The sequence below is a fragment of the Clinocottus analis genome, unplaced genomic scaffold (genome assembly GCF_023055335.1).
Source record: "Clinocottus analis isolate CAN_PGR_092001 unplaced genomic scaffold, fCliAna1.0.p SCAF_1, whole genome shotgun sequence".
Taxonomy (NCBI): Eukaryota; Metazoa; Chordata; class Actinopteri; order Perciformes; family Cottidae; genus Clinocottus; species Clinocottus analis.
In genome coordinates this window covers 5,611,203-5,633,975 of record NW_027175820.1, presented here as the reverse complement: position 1 = coordinate 5,633,975, position 22,773 = coordinate 5,611,203, and the positions used below count along the sequence as shown (strand labels likewise).

The 22,773-nt window shown below is 40.2% G+C and overlaps 2 protein-coding genes across 2 annotated transcripts in view; one reads left to right on the top strand and one right to left on the bottom strand.

The window, feature by feature from the left end:
- Positions 1–1,428: 1,428 nt before the first annotated feature.
- taldo1 (transaldolase 1) lies at positions 1,429–12,519 on the bottom strand. The gene is made up of 8 exons (XM_068590882.1): positions 12,336–12,519; positions 8,662–8,785; positions 8,219–8,326; positions 6,980–7,111; positions 5,769–5,944; positions 4,225–4,422; positions 2,041–2,186; positions 1,429–1,904 (listed from the first exon to the last, which is right to left on the bottom strand). The coding sequence occupies exons 1-8, from the start codon at positions 12,433–12,435 to the stop codon at positions 1,875–1,877; spliced, it is 1,014 nt and encodes a 337-aa protein (XP_068446983.1). The 5' UTR covers positions 12,436–12,519; the 3' UTR covers positions 1,429–1,874.
- A 3,108-nt stretch (positions 12,520–15,627) lies between these two features.
- Positions 15,628–22,773, top strand: part of tspan4a (tetraspanin 4a) — a 132,552-nt gene continuing 125,406 nt past the window's right edge. Inside the window, exon 1 of the mRNA XM_068577570.1 lies at positions 15,628–15,733. The gene's annotated coding sequence lies outside the window, so the exon portion shown is untranslated. The remainder of the gene's footprint in view (positions 15,734–22,773) is intronic.

Genomic DNA, 22,773 nt, shown 5'->3' with positions numbered 1-22,773 from the left:
ACGTTGGTCAGTTGACGTTCCCGCTCCAAAATTTCTTCTTCTTGACTAGATGTTCTGAACATTAACTGCCAATTAATGGTTGTGTGAATCTTTTGTTTCTTCATCTATTGTTCAAAATTGTTTGCTGATTCCGGCGTTTAAAACAGGAAGTGATTATGTTGCATCTCACGTTTCCCCTCAAAACACAATAGGTCAAAAGACACAGATGACAAAAACGTGGATTAAATTCAAGGGACCTGGGGTTCTGAAATATGTTAATTGATTTGCTCAAATGTATTGCCCACATTGATTATCCTCTTCTTTTCAAGTTCATAGTTTGATAAAGATTAACTGATCATTATTACTTTAAATTGCACAAGCCTTGATTAATATAATTTCAATAATAATACGCGGGGGAAATAAAAATGTCAAAGTTCTGTCTTGGATTTTGACATTTATCTTTGCTCCAACTTGATAAATCTGGTGATGGTATACATAGTATGTGGTGTCCATTTATGATCTGGAAAGTAGTTAGGTTAATTATTGTAGACACATCGTAGTACTAGTAGTACTGCAGTACCATCGGCAGTAATGCTTCCTGAGAAAACATTTTGAATATCTTTGTCTTTAGATTGTTCAGGTCTTTTACTTTTGTTTTCTAACTTTTAAAAAAACAGGTTCAGAACTGGAAGAGAAACATTTCGGCCACACTGCTGAGCGCCAGGTATGCAGAGCGTCAAAGCTCAAGGGAATTTATTCTACCGCAGTCACAAGAAAACAAACGCAGGTTGGCCTTTTTTAAAGCTGTACTATACCTTTTTAACAGTTGTCTCTCTCTCGATATGCGCGTGTGTGCGTGCGTGTATGTATATATATAAAAAACATGAACAATTAACCCTATTTTAGTCTTGAACTTGTCTTGAAATCAGGGCAGACTTACGTCACAGTAAAAGGAGTATTAGTATTCAGCCTGGGTAAAACCACCAATTGTGTGCTCAATACAGTATTAAAACCATTTCTTCAAAATCAGTTTTTGCTAAAAACGCAACACTCGGTCGCATGACATAATCCCACAGACACAAGAGGAAGGAGAATATGGATTAGTGGAGTGAATCCTGAATTACACGTTACCTTTGTTAGTTGTGTTCCGTTAATCACACTTCCTTTCAAAAAGCGTCAAAGTCCCAGATAAACGTGCCAGGTATCAAACAAGTACCAACAGGGTGTTTGGGTACATGTGCGTTCCCTATAAGCTCGAAGGGAGTTAAGGTGGAGCTCAGTGAACCGCGAGCAGGTAGAATGGCGTTAAACTGGCTGGGCCAGAGACAGGTAAAAGAATTGCGTGACAGGAGGCGGAGGACGTCTTTGAGAGCTAAGAATAAACCCAGTTCACCTGCAGTGTTTCCTTTGTGTTTCAAAGAAAAGAAAAAAAAACACAAACAAACAGAATGACTGAGATTTGTTTTTTTTTATTTCTGAGAAACAGCAAGAGATTAACTTCTGAGGAATGACGGGTACAATGTTGGTCTTTATCAAACTCAGGCCCTCAAAACCTTTTGGTTCTTTATTTTTAAGTAGCAGCAGGATGTTACAAAGCCTCATTTCTTCTCTAGGACAATTGTCCCTTTATTGTCAGATGTCTAGAAAATATTAAGACTATTTTGCAGAAAATCCACACCCACAGAAGCATCAGTCACCATTTATGTTGGTTCAGGAAACAAAACGGCAGTTAATCTCAGTCTAAGAGAGGACCTCCGTTTCAGGATGGAGGTCCCTGGAGTTTGGTCAGATGAGAGCGGAGGCCATCGTGTTGCTTTGGGCCTTCTGAGGTCATTGGAGACAAAGACAGCCACCTCAAACTTCCCGTTGATGCAGACGCCAAAATCTGGCCATTACTAGCCGTTTTTCACGTTGAGCATTTTCTCCTGCGATTTAGAAGTAAAAGAGTTGTCAAAACGAAGCTCGTCAAACCAACAGAATCATTTTCATACAGACCGAGTGGACATCGATAAAGTCGATAAAAATTGACCAAGAAATAATCAAATTAAAAAAAAAAGTTACTTTGATCATGGTCTCCAGCTTGATGCCGTCTGCGGCGAACTTGCGGATGCCGTCCGACAGTTTCTCCACGGCCATGCGGTCCTCATTGTGCTGCCAGCGATAGTCCTTCTCATCCAGGTGGATCTTCTCCAGGTCGCAAGACTTAGCTGCAGAAAAACAACAACAATGAGGTAAAGCTGGAAACACAATTATCTTAGTTTTAAAAAGGTATTCAATATTGTTGATCAAATTCTCAATATTTCGTCAGCACCACATTCCCCTTCTATAAATTGCACTGATACAAAACACTGAAACTTGAAACTTAAAATATGACACCCAGCCAAAACATCTAGATAGCGATATCACTAATGAAAAGTAATAAAATAACGGATGCACAATATTACAGGTTATGCAATTTTCTGTCTGGTAAACTTGGTTTTTCTGAGAATTCCTTGAAACTATTTTAAGACTAATTAAAATCCTTACTCGATTGCAACCAGATATCACTTATAGTGTTTAAATAATATTTTGTTTGTAAAACAGAAAAGAACATTTCACATATTCAGATTTATATGAAATCTGTCTGCAACATTTATAAGACAGTGGTAAAAAAAATTTAAAAAAAAAAACCTCAGTTCTACATATAGTATTCAAAAACTGAGTTTGTATTCATGATCTTTTCATCAGATTGTCACCGTTACGTCTGATGTTGTTAATAAATGTAGAGGGGAAATGAAAAAACTGGCCTCATAATAAAATGTCTTCGTTCAGTTAAAGCATTACCATTTTATTATGCTTGACGTCTCACAAGTAACTTCAGATTACGAGCCACGCACTTTATTTCCAAAGTGTGATGAGTTTATATAATCTAGAACACACGGCGGATGTTATCCCTCATACGTTTTGAATTAGAGTTTGTCTCTCGGTGCTCTCTAGAAGATGGGCGATCACCTGAGGGCTGTTGGAAAAACTCTTGTCTCTCATAACGCACTAACACTTAAATAGAAGCCGTCATTACGACAGTTCGCTTTACCACAAGCTGCAGAGCAGCATTATAGGAATGCTCCAGTCCGATCTTAACGATCAGTGAGAGAACAGAACAATACAGACAAAACTAAGGACACGGCATTTAACAATGACAGCAAAACGCAGTATTTATATGAATTTGATCTACTTGGTCCCTGATTTCCCTTCGGGGATCAATAAAGTAATTATCTATCCGTCTCCATCTATTAATTTAAATGTATTCAAACTCATGTGCGCTTGTTTCATTTCAGCGCTTTGGTTTTGCCCTTATTTGTGGTTTGCATTAATAAAGACTCACAGGCCGCGAAATAAAACGCTTGACAAGAAAATGGCTAATAAGGGCATCTCAGGAAAACGCTACTTCGAAGCAACAAACACTTGGGGGCCCTTCAGATGTACTTCAGTGTAATTCTGAAGTATAAATCACTAAAGACAACACAAACGCTTTGGGTGGAGTCGAGCAGTGCTTTGGTGTCGGCACAGGAATTCTTTGTCAACCACCCTGACACGCAATTCAGGATTAGAAAATACACTACTGTATTTTTAATGAAATTTCTGCTTAGAATAAAAAGACATCGTGGCATTAGTAGTTTTAATGACTATACCTTGAAAATGACACTTACTTATAGCACTTTGTAGTACTTTCCTGATTCTTGTTCTGAGTTTGTACTTGAATGCGGTTGAATGCGCTTATTGTAAGTTGATTTTGATAAAAAAATAAAAAGTCAGCTAAATGTTTTGTACATTACAATCCATTTAGAGGATGTTAATTCTCTCTAATATCTATTTCATATCGCTGTAAAAACGTCTTCTTCAAACAACTCTAAGTATCTTGCCACAAAATCTACATTTAAAGTTACAAATGACCTTCGCCCAATACTCTTTTTTGGTGAGCAGAGCGTAAACACAACCTCAGTTTATATCTTTGCGCCATGCGGTCGGCAGAAAAGCCTGCGATCATTTCTAAGAAGCGTGGATGTGAATAAATTACAATATAACGAGCCTGATTAAGTTCATGGCTTATTATTTACATTCCTCTTAACGCAACGCAGAGTTACTTATTGTAAAGCTTGTACTTTGATTGCTATCAAATAAAAAATGAAAAAAAAAAAAGGTGAGCAATATGCAGCTCCACCCGCTTAGAAAACAGAAATATCGGGTCAGGACTCTGTTAAATACCCTTGTCCTCTTCGAGCATCGGCGTGACGGTGGTGTGGTCCTGGCTGAGCTCGGCCAGCAGCCCGGGGGAGATGGTGAGCAGGTCGCATCCCGTCAGGGCTTTCACCTGCCCCGTGTTCCTGAAGGAGGCGCCCATCACCACGGTGCTGTAGCCAAACTTCTTGTAGTAGTTGTAGATCTTGGTCACGCTCAGCACACCTGGGCGAGGAGAAGAAGTTTCCTTAAAAGAAGATGTTGTGTTGATGCAGCTCATACTTTTTTTTGTCACATGAGTTTTGGTGTCTGTGGAGAAGAGCTAGTGGATAAGTTCAAAAAAAAAAAAAAAAGGGCCCTCAATACCCAATAAATAAACTACAAAGATGGGAACTATTTGTGTGACTTCACAAAATGTTCCTGTCTGTTCCAGTTTCTCAGTGCACGAGGAAAGACAGGAGGAGAACACAAGAGGTCAAGTTAAATCTTGCCTTGTTAAGTGCCAGAAGAGATATGCTACATTTAGTGCCAGAAGAGATATGCTACATTTAGCGCCAGAAGAGATATGCTACATTTAGTGCCAGAAGAGATATGCTACATTTAGTGCCAGGAGAGATATGCTACATTTAGTGCCAGAAGAGATATGCACACATTTAGTGCCAGAAGAGATATGCTACATTATCAGGGAGATGAGAGGAACAGTACCAGGCTGAGCTACTAGAAAGGAGGCCGCCCACTGTTGGGCTTATTTGTATTGTGTATTTTTGCAGGCAGAGTGCAAGTAAAGGTAGATTAATCCTCTGAACATTTTTAGTTATTGCTGGCTTAGTTTAGCAAGTTTTGTTGTTGGGAGATACATAAAGATAATTAACTAAATAACTCATCTCCTGTGCAAAGAGTCTGGAAGACGTTGAAATCAGGGAGCAAAAAGTACAAAATAAATACCCACAATCGTGCCGTCCCATTTGTATTCACACCACTCCAAAGCCCTCACAGCCTCTCACTCCGGCATTTAGGTGATGTAGTGAGTCCGTGAGGGTTTAGGGTTCGAGGTCGTGGCATTTTCACGGAGAAGTCTTTTCTCTCCTGCGTCAATTTATACATTTTGGCAATTCGCCAATCCCAGAGCACACAAAAAAAAATTATTTGTTGTGGAGAACCTTCGTGTGTTGTGCTGCCTTTGTGCCTCGAAAACTAGATAAGACAGCATTCTTTGCATGGCACCATCATAAAGCCTTTTGTGCATCATGTCGCCTCGAGCTGATCAGCACTTCATTTAAATGATGCTTCAGACAACAATTCATTCAACATTGGGCTATTAATGGTTTATTTTCCTGCCAGGTGATGTCAACACTTGTTCCCTCACGGGAGAGCTCCAGTTTGCTGGTCACACGATTGGCCAAAAGCGCCACGTCGTCTGTGTGGTTTGATGCAAAACGCAGTCTGAAGCGAGGCTCCAAATGTGTTAACAAAGGTTCATCATGGAACTGGCCACTTGAAGTGCATCTGATCGATGCATTTCACTTTAGAAATGTACCCGTTTTCTGTCCCTCAGACAGCAGCTGCATTACCTGGGTCTTCGTGTGCCTCGTAGCTCGCGCGGCCGGTATTCTCCTTGTACCAGTCGAGGATGCGGCCGACAAATGGCGATATCAGGGTCACTTTTGCTTCGGCGCAGGCCACGGCCTGTGCAAACGAGAACAGCAGGGTCATGTTGCAGTGCACGCCGTGCTCCTTCTCAAGTACCCTGTGGGGGAAAAAAACAAAAAGCATATTTACTTGATTTTATTTTAGCATGCATTCTTCCTCTGAGACAATACAGTTCTCACAGTGCAGCCTTCTGGAAGAGAGACATTTAGAGACGCAGGTTGTAATCAGGGCAGATTTGCAGGTGCACCATAACCCCGACGTCACTATGCTGCCGCTCATGGGGCGAGTGGTCGTCCTGGAGCGAGACACTGAACCCCCACAGTAGCACACTGCTCCATGATTACTAAAGAATTAAAGGGCAGAGCATAAATCTCCCCAGTTTTTAACCAATAATTTATTTATTATTATAATATTATTAGCCGGGCGTCACAGTGCAGGTGCATCAGTGAGCAAGGAGCAGAAATTGAAACGCACTGCCGAAACTTCGGAGCACTTTACATAAGTTAAACAAGGCCACAGATTAAAAAAAACATACTTTGCACGGGAACGTTGTGTGCAGACAGGAAACCTTTGTGTTCAGTCGGGATGCATTGTTGTTATCATCATCATCATCATGTTCTCTTTGCCTCACGCTGTAAATATTCTGTATGAATTCTTTTAGTGTCTTTGACGACCCGTCACCTCTTTATCGTCATCACAGTGTAGTCACAGGTTAAGGCCCAACAGCAGCAGCAGAATTACTTTTAGCGCTGCATCGATTTAAAAATCGATTAGTTGCCAATTAGACTGACTGCAGACAGAAATTAGAAAATTATTGCTTTCTGACATGTTTGTGTGCTTGTTGATTAAGTTTAATGATTCAATTACAGGCTTCAACAAGAACATTTATGAAAAAAAAAATAAAAAAAAATAAGTACAGATCCCTACCTTAACTGTGGATCCTAGAGGCTTATTTATATGTCTAAGCTATAGAGTATTATTAAAATGAAAATTGTTTGGGTGCTTTTTACGTTAAGAGATGGCAAAAAAGAAAAGAAAAAACATGTCTGCATCTTTGTTCCAGGACAGAGACAGCTTTCACATATCTTAAAGAGATCATAAAACCGGGTCCACAAAGTTAACTACGGCTCACCTGCCAGCCTGGATTCCCTCCCACGTCGACGACAGCTTGATGAGCACGCGCTCTTTGCCAATGCCGGCCTCTTTGTAGAGAGATATGAGCCTCAGGGCCTTGGCCACCATTTCATCTTTGTCAAAGGAAAGTCTGTTGGACAAAGAGAACAACAGAGACATTACACATTTGAACAATTAACTGCTTCTGGAGACAATAGTTTTGGTTGACTAAAGATTCATTGAAATTAATTATGAGAGTCGGATTTGAGGACATGAAAGATAATGTAACTGGAGATTCAAGTGTGAATGTATCGCTGTGGGCAGAAAACATAGAAAGATTGACTGAAATCCTCCAAACATATAAACACTAAATCAATTTTTTCTCACATAAGAATGATGACGTAAACATTTTCTCTTAATGTCAGCTGTGTGCAACGCAGACTTAGAGATGCTGTAAACTAGGGGTATTCAACTAAAATTTAGCGAGGTCTTGTTGGAGAGAACTTTCTCATGCAATGGTCCGAAACAAAGTAATGTAATATTTGTGCTATATGATTTTGTGCCAACCGACTGTCAAAATTAAATAGACTTAAATGAATTAACATCTAAACAATTATTTATTATTACAGATTTCCAATTTAACCGGAATAATTATAAATAATACCAACCGGTGTTTGTCGAGGAGCTAGCTGCTGCAGCTAGCACTGACAACACTTTATTTTGTACTGAATTTTTAGTGCTGTTTATTTGGGAACCTCTGCCTCTCCCACCACCTCCACAGCACTAGCTCACGAGCTAACAGCTAGCACTGTGGAGGTGGTGGGAGAGGCTAGCTCGTGCTTATAGCTTGCGAGCTAGCGCTGACCTGGAGCGCAGACTTGTTTTCCATAGTGTATCATTAGGTGAGCGTGGTGGGTGCCAACGGAGAGCCAAGCGGGGTCGTGGGGTGGAGAGTACACACATGTGATAGGTTGAGTAGGATCACGTGAGAGGATTTACACAGCATGTGATTGGTCGGAACGAGAGCCGTAAAGGCAGAAAAAGCTGCACCAGTGATCAATGACAGTTAATATTTTATTATTATTAATATTAATAATAATAATAATAATAATAATAAGTTTTCGACCCAGGGTCCAGAGACAATGGCGTCTGGGTCCGGACTATGATCCGCCTGTTATTGACCCCTGCTGTAAACTATTAGTTGTCTTGAAAAGTGTTTTTGGTCATAATTAGCGCCTTGGGACATGTTTGGACCTACCTGGCATCCACCTCAGTAGAGACTCTGCCAGGGACCTTCTTGAGGATCTCCAGTCCGAAACTCACAAACAGCTTGTCCATGGTGTTGGCCACCTGCTCCTCCTCAGTGCTGGATGGAGAAGGAAACATTACGAAGCCGGTTAACTTGATACCGGATATGTACATTGTGTAGCTGTTGAAACAGATTTCTTGATTCTTATTTCCAAGACTTAAGAGCACATTTCTGGTAAACACTATATTGAAATTGGTGCTTTTTATGTTATTTTAGTGCGCACACGCACACACAAAGTTTAAACCTATGGCTTTAAGAGAAAGAAGTGATCAAACAGAGAACCTAAAAAAAGAACTTGGTCAACATAGGAATTGTGCTGTGCAACATCTTCAAACCCACATTAAACCTTCCTGTTTGTACTCTGCTGTACTTTTAACAGTTGTACGCCTTACCCGCCTTTCGCGATGCCGTATTTAATGGCCTGGTCCACCAGGTGTTGGTAGGCCGGCATCTTGGCTGCAGCCAAGATGAGAGACGGGTTGGTGGTGGCGTCTTGAGGCTTGTACTCCTCGATGGCTGCAGGATGGAGCAGAGTAGTTATGAGTCACATTCAAACCTGGGTTCTCACATCTCACACATGGGGATCACCATTTCCTGGTTGATATGCCAATACTATAATGAAATGTGTTAATTTTTCTCATTTCTGATCCATTATATCAGAGAATGTTTAAATTAATCCTTTAACATCTGCAGGTGGAGGCAATGAACAAATCAACATTTAGACCATCATGATACAGAAACATCAACAACTTTAATATTGTGGACATTTTTAACTTAATGCACTACTGCGATATTACCAAGTTTTTGGGTGATTATACTTTTATAATCATCTTTTATGAATAAATCAAGCCTAAACCTCCTCATTTGGTGTCTGTACTGACAACTGACTAAATTTGAGAAATTTTGATCTGCAATCAACTGCTGCTGTCAGATAGAAAATGGCACCATCTACTGGACAGAAATATGACTGCACTCAACGATTAAGACTATTAGCTATTGAGTAGAATATGGTTTAACACCAACAAAGTCTTAAGTAACGATAAAGGATTCAACAGTCTTTTGTTCATTCCTAAAGCTTGATTAAGTCCTGCTGGGACATCTTAAAACTGCCCTTAGTAAAAATAAAAGCTTACTGCCGATACGGCAACTTAAGCAACTTTTAAATTCATGCAAAGGTGAAAACACCAAATAAGGAGAGAATGTAATGAGACAAAAAATGTTACAAAAGGGCAGAGTAAAACAATGAAACAAAGAAAAACTGAAACATCCTGTTGCAGTTCACATGTCGGCGCTGCAGCTTTTAATTTGATACGCGCCAGCGCCTTCGTGAAGCGCTGTGGCTTTTATGTGAGCGCTCCATTGTTGCTGTAGAATCCAGTCGCTGCTGCCAGCTCGTCTGCCGAAGAACAAAGTTGTCTCTGTCAAACTCCCCCCTTCAAAAAATACTAAACTTAATAGGAATCCTTCTGCAGGTCAGTGAGTTTGGACTAAATACTTAACGAAGTGAAGTGCAAAAAACCTTTCCATAATTTAATAGCCATCCCAAATATATTTCACACATCATTTGGGAAAATATATAGCCTGAAGTTACAATAGATAGCTTAAAAACAACTCGTCTAGAGTTTTCTGACTGTTGGTGGGAATGCTGATGTAAATGTGCACAGCCTACATTAAAAAAAAAGTGCAACTGCATCACAAAGAGATTTGTGGTCACATGATCTGGTAGCTTGTGGAGCGTCAGGTTTATTAAAGCATGCCCTGAACAAAAATAAGACTAACAAGGAACTTCTTTCCACACGAATGAATGGGCTTTAATCTGAAAGCTCACACACGGCTTTGTCATTCTGTGGGAACTTTATGTTTCAAGTGACCATAAATCCATTATGTTCTCAATACGAGTCAGATCAATTTAATCTAAATGCAATATTACTATACAGACTAGTGTGGCATTTCATAACAATACTAGACAGATATATCACAATACCCTTTTTTTATTGGTACCGGTTTAGTAAGTTCCTGTGACTCATTAAAGTCTTATTAAAGCATTGTTTAATGTGATATCTGGTGCCAAATATAAGTATAGGGGACATTCGATTAATGCATAAGTGTACATTTTTTTTATTAATATACATTTATATTTTGAATTAATCAAGTCAAATTCTAATTCTTTTTTCATAAATAAAAAAATAATTAATAGGGGTAATTGTGTAGCGCGCGCGCACACACACACACACACACACACACACACACACACACACACACACACACACACACACACACACACACACACACACACACACACACACACACACACACACAGAGTGGAGAAAGGTATGACAACATTTTGGATCAACAACCTCAATATCCATATTGCAACTTTATTTTTCGGGTGGACTGCATGAAAGACAAACAATGGAACAGCTAAAACTGTCTGGTAAGCTCAGAGAGTCATCATTTCACAGGGATAACCAAAATCATGCATATGTGTAATAAACCATCAATAACGTGCAGGATAATTAAGCTGGTTAATGAGAAGTCGTGTACAAAGATTTCACAAGTTTCCCTCTGTTTTAATTTACTTTTCAAGCTGCTCCAGGCAACAATTTTACGCCCAAAATACTTGTGAAGCAAGAGTTCACGTTACAGCATGTTTGACCAAGTTCTTGCATGAAGCAGAAGTTCTGCAGCTCAATGTGTCTCAACCTGCATCCAGGGAAACGTTACAACAGTCATGCAATACTTAGATTTCTAAACAGTACAACAAAAGGAGGAAGTTAAGGTGAATCTTGAGTAACCACTGTTCTTATCACAATCAGAAACTGGTTTTCTTGTTAATGGCAGTGCTGACAGTTATTCCCAACACTTGAGAGACTGATCTGATTACATTGTTGAATTGGCAGTCACTGTGTTGCAGTGATGCATTGGATTAGAGGACTTCTAAGTCATCATTTCCATTGTTGTTTTAAAAATCGGTCGGCTAATTTATTGAGTGCTTGCTAAGTCTATAAAATATGCAAGAAAAAAAAAACAGTTTCTCTCCAATTAGCCTTCAATACCTGTCTTGCTCATATTTGTATTTGAGCAGTCATACTTGATGATTAGCTGGTCAGTAACCTGTAACATAATCTGCTTTTAATAACAGCAGGAATTAACTGTCCTAAATTACACAGCAAGTTGTGTTAAGTGTTACTTCCCTGTTTGCATGCATGCCAAATTTTAAATTACAGATCATTGTATACGAAAAGACTGTGCCATCACATTAAAAGATAGAAACTAGTCCATGCAAACAGCCACCACTCCTGCTGGTAACAACAGTCAGTCTCTGCTCTCCAGGTTCAGGCCTAGCTGTCAAACCAGTTCTGTCACGTCATCGTGAGTCTGCAAAAGCTCTGAATGAGGAACTGTCTGCTGGTTTGGGTTTCTGCACACACTTCCTCATTCTGACCTCGTTGAGAAACGCGACCTTTGCCCCTTTGCGGGGTATGAATGAGAAAAACAGGGAAACTCTTCTTTTTACAGCCTGTTGCGCGTTCCCGTCGGCTGCTCAGTCTATAATCTAATAGTTATACTTTTTCCAGCACGTACATGCGCAGTACGTACAAGTTGTAGTGTGTTAGGTTAAGTAAAGGGGCTGATGGAAACAAAAGCATTCTTGATTTATTAAACACTGAAGTCATGAGGTTAGCAAGTAAACGTGCAGTCTAAAACCAGTCTGTAGTTTATCTCTATAGTTAAGCGTTATACTCCCCCCCCCCCCCCCCCCCACACCGCACCCCTAAACACACACAAACATGCGCAGTATGAGCAAGCTGTTGCTAAGTAGGTCCAGCTAGTTTAGTTATAGTTCAACACACGCGCATGCGCAATACCAGCAAACGCTAGCTAGCTTTCTGTGCGAGAAGCTAATGCAAACGCAAGAGTTTTTAATGTAATAAACACTTACGTCACGTCTAACGGAAGTAGATACTGTCAGTCGGGTGACGATTGAAACAAGTAATCGGATTATCAGGACGAAATTGACCAAGCTAACAAAGCTAACGTTAGCATGTTGTTTGTTTATTGTTACCGTTAAAGTCCCCGGTGTCCGCCACCACCACCGTGTGCTTCTTCAGCTGCTCCAGTGCGGACTCCATCTTTCTCCGTTTGTCCGGTGACAGATTGGCCATGATGAGCGGAGACCCTCTTTTATATACAGACGAGCACGTGGGAGCGGACGGAATTTCAGAGACACGGGAGCGCGCGACGCTTCGAAGGGGGCGGGAACGCGCAACGGACAGAGAAGAAGGAAGCTCGTGTAGAAAGGAAGTAAATTACTATAAATAAATAAAAAAGATTATATGAGTCTTACAAATGTACACGTATGGCAGATGTATCGATGACCGTCGTAATTATATTACATAACGTGGTGGAAGATGTACTCTACTATTTTAGTTCTGCATCAAAAAACTATTCTAAGGAGTAAGTAAAAAGTACTCCAATTTCACAATTTTATCGTCTAACATTAATAATAAGCTTTTGGCTGCTAATGTTGCAGATGATAAATGTCAAGTGAATTTGAATTCCCGTATGTACTTCCGGTTGAGTTAATTCATTATAATACATCATCATTTATAAATGTATTACACTTTGTAGTAATCATCTATACCAGAAAGTTAGTTGTAACTATTCCAATGTTATCAAATAAAGTCAGATTTTCACTTTCAATATGTAATGAAGAAGAAATATAAAATATTAGAGTAGAAGTATAAAGTATAAATTGAAGTAAAGTACACATAACCCGAAATTGCACTTAGGTCAGAACTAGTCTTTGTTGTGTTTTTTGTTGCGTTAACAATAGGTTGGAGTTATGTCAGAACTATGAAATATTACATTAAATTCAGTACAATTTTGTAGCCCTAAAGAAAACATTAACAGGGAGAAAAATAGAAAGGAACATCAGGGAGAGCTAAAGAGGAGGGATCTCTTCGAGGACGGCCAGAAGTGTAAATGTCATGCGGATAATGTAATTAGACCTCATTCAATGCATGTGATGTGAATTATTCGTATAATAAGAGTAGGAAGCAGAATAACGATTACATAAATAAGAGCACCAATAATATCAGCAGCAGTGGCTATAATAGAATAATTATGACAATAAAAGCTGTAATGGTATTGGTAAGAATAATAGTAATGTGACTAATACTACTAATTATAATGATAGCAGCAGTGGGTGTCAGGAAGGCCCAGGGTCCAGGTGTAACTCAGATCTACCTGCGAGGAGAGATAACACAAAGGAGCAAAGTTAGTATAATGTGCATTAATAATGGGACAGAAATTCACACAGACAGATTTGGAGATTTAAATAATCCATCTTTGCTCCCGACTCAGCCTTTCTTAACCTTCAGGGTTTAAAACAAAGGCCTTCTAGGTAACAGCGGGTTGTTAGCGGTTATCGTATTGCACCGTATCCTGAATCCCTACTTATAGCCCAGCACAATAAAGACTATTGAAGGAATCAAGTTGTCATCTTGGACCTTTTACCTGCTCCGCAATGGGGGCTAAATTACTCGGTGAATCGCAGAATACCACATGAAAAACGTAGTGTGTGGGATATTAACACAAAGAGTGTGCTTTTGGTTGCCTGATTATCTCAATAACTGTTCCGAGGCACCTTGTCCTGAAATATCTTCTGGCCCTCCGGTAACAGCTGCTTGAACACGACTCTTATTTGCAATAATATGGAGACAATTTAATTTAAGAAACCATTACATTAACTGTCATTGCCTCGCTCACCTTTTATCTCATGTGCCTGTATTACAAGAAGAAAAAAAACAAAGTTCAACCCTCAGGCGTTTAGCAGCTTAATGACGCTGTCCCTTACTCCATCACCACTTTGCAATAGTCTAATGTACTCATATTGATATTTAACAATACTTTATCATTTGCAGTAATTACAGGGCATTATTCATCACCTGAAGGATTTTAATGTGCATGCGTATTTTTCCATGTGTGAAAACCTTCCTTCAACAAACAATTTTACCCCAAAGGCCCAAATAAACACCTCTGCCATGCAGTTAAGAGATGCAGGAACTTTGTGGTTCTCGTTCATCCTCACGGTGTCAGGTTTGTTAAGGTTGTGGGTCGATGCCCATTCTTTTTTTTTGTGGTCTACGTACGACATCATTTGCTGCACTTAAAGGGACAGTTCACCCCAAAATCAAAAACATATTTCCCACAAATCAATTGACTTTAAGACAGGAACCAGAAGTTTAAAAAAAGCAATGACTCATTTCTGCATTTGGAGGCTTCGGTGATTGCTTAACTGTTCATTACAGCAGCATCATCTGGTTGAATTGATTAGATCTATATAACTCTGAGTGCGGGTAGAATGAATGACATTCCCCTTCGCCTTGCCTGTACTTTGCGTTCAGCACTATAAACACAATCACGTTGTCGTTGTTAACGTTCAGCTGTTCTACAAAAAAAGCGACGTCCTCTTCACAGAGTCGGCCATGTTTCTGCAGTAGAACCAACACACTCTTGCACCAATGAGTCAAAAAAATGGAAGTTATGGTTTAGAAGACAAAATTACTTTGTTAGATCAAGGAAAGGAGTGTAAATTATTATTTTTTTATTCTTTATTTTCATTTTTTTCTTGTCTTGTTTGACGTAATGTTTAACTTGTCTACACTTAAATAAAAAGATTGAAAGAGAGAAAGGAAGGAAGCTCGGTTGATTCGACTAAACTTGACCGACCAAACCAAGCGAGTGGCTTTTGCGTCACCTGAAGGCCTCCGTAGTTCTCCTCCAAGCCTGGAAAGAGTTTTATTCGGTCGACTGATCTGCAACGCCACCACTCGTAGCCCGCTTAAGGCTCTCAGACGCCGACATTGTGAAACCGTAAGCGTCATTATTAGACGCTCAGAGAGAGAAACACACACGGGGTGAAACGAGGGGTCAAACAAACACAAAAGTTTTGTTAAGTCACTTCTGCGTGGTTTACTTATTCTGAGCCCGACCGCGATGTGGAGGAGCGTCACAGATCGACCTCAGGAGGTGACGAGTTGGAATGAGAATCACAATTTTACTCCTCTAATTAAAATACATATTTGTTTATAAACCACCAAACATGTCCGTTTGTATTCATTACGAGCAGCTATTTGTCTTCATCAGAATCCGGTTCATTGAATCAGAGCCAGGTGGCCTGTGAACTACTCTTTGCAGTTTGCCAGTTGCAGCTTCACAGAGGACGCTCGTCTCATGGTAAGTGCGGTAGCTTTACTCTCCACTGGGTGTCGACCTTTTGCTGGTTTTCTTTCCACATTTGCACGTGCATCCATGTTGAGAGAGAGAGGGAAGGAAGAAGGGAGGGAGAGACTGAGAGAGAGAGAGAGAGGGAGAGAGTCCGTGGATAGGAGCAAGTTCAGAAGTTTTGTGATCCAGTGAGGAAAGAAGAGGGAGAGCCGGGAGAGAGACAAGTGAGAGGTAAGTCGTTTCTCTTTGTTAACATTAGATTAAATCCCCTCCCTCTTCCCCTGGCTTCTCCTCCTCCACTTCCTGTCTTTCTGTATTCCAGCCTCGACCTCGATGTCAGTGACCTTGGTTTAGAGATTTAACTTTGATAAATAGGGGAGGCGTTTGCCGGCTGAGTTGGTCTAATTAGACGGGATAAACTCTACGTCCCGGTTCCATTTGTCTTGCGTGAATCGGTTAATGGGTGTTTAGGTGACGGTAAGATTACATTCATCATCCTTGAGCTCGCTCTGGATGATTTACTCATCAACAAAAAAAAATATTGTTTTATGCTCTTTTTTTCAAGCTTGTTAGTTGTCGTCTCGAGATGTTGTGATTGTGGAAATGTGGTGATGTGGTAATGTGGTGAAAATGAAGCTCTCTGATTGGCTGAGGAATGCCCCCACACTTCCCTCCCACACCTCAGGGGCCTCGATGAAAAGACAAAAATAAACTTGTGGAGAAGAACAACATTTTAGAATACCGACCATTCCTCCAGCAATTCCCTCCCAACAGTTTTCTCTCTTTTTTCTTCTTTTTCCGGACTTGTTACAGGAACTTGAGGCCTCAGTGATTTCTGGCCGTGGAGAGACCGAGGACAATGTGCCCTTATGTTAGGTTGAACTCTCCACGTGGAGCTGCTCCATACTGCATGTGGCACATTAAACATTTACTGCGACTTCAATGGTGGGCAGCATTCAAATGTGTGTGTGGGTGTGTATGTGTGTGTGTGTGTAGGGTAAGGGGGCTGAGAGACGTTGGGGGTGGGAGGTTGGGGGGGTAGATGTTCCTGTTGCCCGTGTTGTTGTTTTGTGGAGTGTATTTTTATTTATTCATCATTTGAAAGCAGGAAAGTAAATCTTCCATTTGCCGCCAAGCGACGGGTTTTTTTCATCGGTCTGTAAGAATCAAAGAGGAAAACTTTTCTCCTATAGATTTTACAGCTTGTGCTGATTCTCGTTTGTCGGATGCAGAGAAATGTTCACATCTTCATGTGCGACCACAATAGACAAAAACCACAACAGACAACAATGTATAAGGAGCAACACTTTGACTTTTTCTCAGCTTCGAAAAACTCTCCCTCTGTTCCCATTGCGTGAAGAACTTCTCTATGTTTTTTATATGAATTATATTCATTATATTGCTTCTTATCTTTCCTCTAAACACACTAAAACCATTCCTTTGAGAGCTTAAAACAGCTGCACAATGCCTTCTGTTTCTTACAGAAATAAATTGGTTTATTAGGTACAGCTCTATCTAACTTTTGTCTCATACAGACTTACTTCTGTCATGTTCAGGGCTTAAAGTGCTTGAGGTGTTGATGCAACTTGGAGGTTCAGCTGATTGATGTTATACACGTGATGGAGAACAAAAGGATTCAACAGTAGCTCAAAACCTCAACTCAGAAAGGATCCGAAATGTTCAATTAATTCTCTATTCACACACAATTACTCCAAGACCACAAATATATGAATCCAACCCGTTTCCCCTCATAAATAAACCCATGCTCTCTATATGAAAGCTGATGGCTGCTCTCGGTCACAGTCAGACTCCCCTGACACCTTCCACCTTCCAGACAGAAGACAGCAAAAAGAACACACACACACACACACACACACACACACACACACACACACACACACACACACACACACACACACATCCTCCCTCATGACATAAGCTGCGGTTGGGCTGAACTGATGACTCCGCTGGCAGCTGCCCGCCATTTTCGCTTCGGCCTGTAATCACCGGCCAAGACCAAATTGGAATGGTGTTCCAGCTCCTCTTTTTTTTTTTAGGGAAGCAGTGAAAATATGTTGGAAGGTGTGGAATGTTTTCTTGACTCGTCCCGCTTGGTGTTGTATGCCCAACGGGAGCTCGACTCATGGGCTCATCTCTAGATGTGGCAACCCTCTGGATAATTGCCTTGAACACTGGCTCTAGTGAAGGTGGACATAACAAGGCTGCATTGTGCTGCAGGCGTGTATCAATGTGAGTGTGTGTGAGTGTGTGTGTGTGTGTGAGCACTGCTCTGCTCTAAATTCACCAAATTTCTCCCCAGTCCTCTGTTACTTCAGGAGCCTACTTTTCTTTTTCTTCTTTTATGTCACATTTCAGCCTCTCTCCTTTGTTCCCTCACTATATTTCACACCGGCAGTTTTCTCATGTTCTCGTATAAGCCCACTTTTTCTCCAGTCCTGCCAGAGGAAGAAAGAGCTGAGATATATATATATATATATATATATATATATATATATATATATATATATATATATATATATATATATATATATATGTGTGTGTGTGCGTGTGTGTGTGTTCTGTTGAATAAAGTACCATACGCAGGGCATTTCTTAGTTTTTGATTCTGATCTTTCTGGTGCAGTGAATTGCAGGAACACCGGGATAAAAAAAAAACATTCAGTATCTGACAGGAAATCAGGACTGAGGGGACATGAGGTGAAGTGATGCCGTGAGAAAAAACACAATTTGAAGCAAATCCAAAATAGTTGTCCTTGGATGAATCTTGCAACACTGCAGACCATCACCATCGCAGCAGATATGAGAGACTACAAAGTAGGATTAGGCCAATATGAATTAATTATTCATATTAGATAAGAAACTGAAAGATTTCACTTTGATGATTCTTCTGCGTCAAACGAGGTGTCAGAAAATAGTAAATACAACATTTAAGAAACAAAACTTACAATACTACAATATATAATTTCTTCTAATTTGAATTGTTAGTTTTCACAAAAACTAAAATAAAACAATGACTTTGAGAATATTTGATGGTTCCCGCCAGGCAGTAACCTCCGTTTTTTGAAAAGTGAAGCCAATGCTTCACTTCTTAGAGCTGCATTCTCTCTCCTGACCACCAGAGGGCGACTCTTCTGGTTGTATAGAAGTCTATATAGCTGACTACTTCTCTCTGGATTTATTCCGTCAGTATATTTAGTCAAACACATCATAAAGAAGGGGATGCTTTAGGGCGGGGCTACACGGTTATTGCCAAGTCGACACCAGAGAGACGTTCACGGTGTCTGTACGTCACTTTCTATACATATATATATATATATATATATACATATATATATATATATACATATATATATATATATATACATATATATATATATATATATATATACATATATATATATATATATATATATACATATATATATATATATATATATATATATATATATATATATATATATATATATATATATATGTACTTTTTTCCCATTGGGGTCAAGTCAGGGACAGATTTGTTTGAGGCTGCCCTCAACAATGACAAGAGCAATAAATACAGAGTGTGCTTGACAGCTAAAGTCACAGCTACAGTAATTTTGCTTTCAGCTGAACACACACACACACACAAACACACACACCGTTGGGTTGTTGTTTTATTTCCCCACTCGTCCTCTCAGGATGCGCGGCGGCCTCTCATATTTTGAAGGGTCTGTTTTGTCCCCTCGGTTCCTTCCTCGCTGAGAGCGCTGTTGAGATGTCGCTGCCGAGTGAAAACCACAAGCGTATATGACCGCACTCTCCTCTCTGCTGCCGACTCCCAGTCTTACGCCCTGTTTAACACACATACACACAAATACACACAAATACACACACACACACACACACACACACAAACACACGCACACAAACATTGTATTTCTTGATGTTTCTTTCACTACATCTCACCCTGCCCACCAGGATTTACGTTAAGTCCTATATTTTACTGTTTAGCGTAGATAAAAATAGCAGCGTGTGTGTGTGTGTCTGTGTGTGTGTGTGTGTGTGTGTGTGAGTGTGTGTGTGTGCGTGTGTGGGCCTTTACGATCTGTGTAGTTGGTTTTAAACTGTTTGTGGTGAAACAACTGCAGACTGAGCTTCACATGACGTGTAATTGTACATCGCGTGACTCTCCCTCTCTCAATTTTCAATTCAATTGCAACAACAATATTGCCAACGCATCAAAAGCATCAAAAGCATCAAAACACATCAGAAAAACAGAATAGAAATATACAACACTAATAATAAAACAGATGCTCGTGCTGTTTTTCCTTCTCCCAGCAGGATTCTTAGTCTGGTAGATTTCCTTCAGCTCTCTGAAGCCAGAGATCTGGGAGCTGAGCCGGTCCAGCCAGGTTTCTCTTGGTTCACTATATTTATTACATTTCAGGATGAAGTGCATCTCTGTCCCAACCTCACCTGGCGAACAGTGACCACATATTCTGTTCTCTTTTGGTTGCCAAGATTTCTTCTGTCGGCCTTTTTCGATCGCTAATTGGTCACCGAGCCTGTACCTGGTCAGGGTCTGTCTCTGCTTCTTACCTCTGACAAAAGAGAGGAATTCTGCCAATTCAGAATCTCTTTTTGGGGCCAGATAACATTCTAATCTACTTTGACTTGCAGTTTCTTTTTTCTCATGTGCCAAATACGTTTCTTTGCTTTTCTTTGTAATTGCGTTGACTCTAGCTGCTGTTTGGAGAGCAGTGTTGGTGTGAGACTGCTTCTGCTGTGTGGAAGTTAGTCTCATCACCAACTGACTCAGGAGACTCTTTTCTGGGTTCAGCTCTTGGCTTCGGAGGGCTTGACATGGAGGGCGTCTTGTGAATTTGTTACAAGGTGATTCCAAAAATGTAGTGCTCGTTGGTGGATTTTTATTATTAGGGGATATCTACCTAATTCTGCCCGACATGCATTTGTTGGTGTCTTTCTTTGAACGCCGAGGATCATTCTGCAGAACTCTGCATGTCGGGCTTCTGTGGGGTGTTTGTCTCATTGGGTGTAGCTATGGTGACTGAGTGGACCCCGTACTTCACTACCATACAGCGCAATGGGCTGGATTACACTGTCGGAAATTTTCCACCAGATTTGAATTGGAATTAGGATGTTGTAGAATTTTCTTTTGATAGCATATAGGGCGCTTCTGGCTTTTTCCTTTTAGTGCATTCACTGCCAGGCTGAAACTCCCAGAGGCTGTGATGGCCAGGCCCAGGTAGATGGAGCTCATGGTGTGTGCTATGGTGGTACTTCCCAGAGTAAAATGGTATTTGTTCTCCTGGCATTGGTCGGTCTCTCTCTCTCTCTCTCTCTCTCTCTCTCTCTTTCTTCATGTCTCTCTGGACTCAGATCATGTCATCGCCTCAGGGGTCAAAATCAATTGTCATGACTTTCAAATGGAGAGCAACTGTTTTCTAGATGAGAAACCTCAAGTGTGTCGCATTGAATTAAAATGTGATTTGTTCTTGAACACCTTTTAATTAAAACAATGTAGCACAGCTGTAATTCTTTTGTTTCTCACTTTTTTCCTGTATTTTCTTGTATCCCATTCAAACAATGAGATCACAGCTTCAGCTCTTCTTCTTCCTCTTTGTTTGCTCGTCACATCTGGATCTCGTTTTAACTGTTCAGAGGCTCTGAGCTCAGTGAGGAGCCGATGAACAGCTTCTTCAAGTCGCTGCTGAGAACTCACATAGGATTCCTTCAGCTGTTTGTTGTTGTTGTTGTTGTTGTTTGCTCAGCCACTCAAGCACTTACACATTCTGTGTACTAAATCTACTCCATTTTGTATTAAGATGTTTTTTTCATGCCGTTTTTAAATCGGAACGCTGTCCCACACAGCTGTCAAATATCTCTCGATCTGTGGTTGTTGTCTCAATATGAATCATCTATACTGAGAATAATTTAATGTTGTCCTGAATTAAAGATATCTGACATATTTGACAGATAAATTGGATTCCAAATGTTTTTTCTGACAAAGTAAATTGGCTCTCCAGTACATCACAGACTAGTTCTTTAAAGTCTCTTTCACATGTCAATCCCGGTAAATTACCGGGATCATTCAGGAACATTTTTGCACCTTTTCACTAGCAACAACAGAACAGATGAGGCAAGGGATAGTTCAACAGATGGCGCTAATGCAACACTTATGGATGCCAAACGCCATAAAACGACAGAAGAAAAAAAAAATGGAGAAAAGCTTTATGTGCCATAGACTGAATACAAGAAGTGGACGTAGCCATCGAAACGTCCCCCGTTGGTTTGTGGACGGACGTTTCGAAGACTTGAGTTTGACATTTTGGCCGTCGCCATCTTGTTTTTTTGCAACCAGTGAACAGGAGTCACTTCCTCGAGAAAATTAACTGAGGTGAAGAGACGTAGAAATCCCGCAAACAGCTCTGGCAGAGACCTGTCAATTACCTTGAAGCCCCGCCCTAAAGCATCCCCTGCTTTATGGTCTGTTTAACTCTAAATGACCATCATTTTACTAAATGATCTTCATGCTGTATTTAAAAAGACTTAAAACTGGAGATTGAGACGCAAACTTATGTTTACAATGTTTACTGAAGGAGTAAATGAAGAGAGAAGTAGTAATTTATATAGACTTCTATACAAACAGAGGAGTCGCCCCCTGGTGGTCAGGAGTGAAATACATGTTTATAGAGCTTTAGCATTGGCTTCACTTTTCAGAACCGCAGGTTGCCCCCTGCTACATACAGAGCAGGTCCTCTTTAATAAGCTGTCTGTCATGTTTCTACGGTATTACATAATTAGAATAAAGATACTGATATGTTATTATTATTATTTTATACTTTGTCCCCTGGCTGCTGTCATGTGGCTCTTTTTTTCCAGCTCCTACTTCACAGCTTACTGTTAACATTTTAATTTATTTGTAAGAGTTGCACAAAGAAAACATGTCTGTTTCCTAACGATACGTCCTGCAGTGCTCTTTAAACCTTTAGTTTATAACGTTCTGTTCTCTCTGAATGTTGCCGTCATCCAGTGGATCGTCCATACCAGTGCACGTCCTGTCTTATTTTTAAAGTGAACACAAGTCGACGACTTACTTCAAGTTGCAGAGAATCCAAAAGGGAGGCAAATTGGATGCGTCCAAATATGATTTGAAGTCTTTAAACAACCATCGCCTCCAAACATTTCTGCTTTTCATTTTTAATTAATTTGTAAACTAAGAGCTAAAAAGAACACACTTGAACATTTACAGGT

Excerpts from the sequence above, each read along its gene's own strand:
- taldo1 (XM_068590882.1), bottom strand. The coding sequence starts at position 12,435 with ATGGCCAATCTGTCACCGGACAAACGGAGAAAGATGGAGTCCGCACTG. Across the intron at positions 8,786-12,335 it reads GGACACCGGGGACTTTAACG|CCATCGAGGAGTACAAGCCT; the intron begins GTAACAATAAAC and ends TCCATCCTGCAG. Across the intron at positions 8,327-8,661 it reads TACGGCATCGCGAAAGGCGG|CACTGAGGAGGAGCAGGTGG; the intron begins GTAAGGCGTACA and ends TTCTCCATCCAG.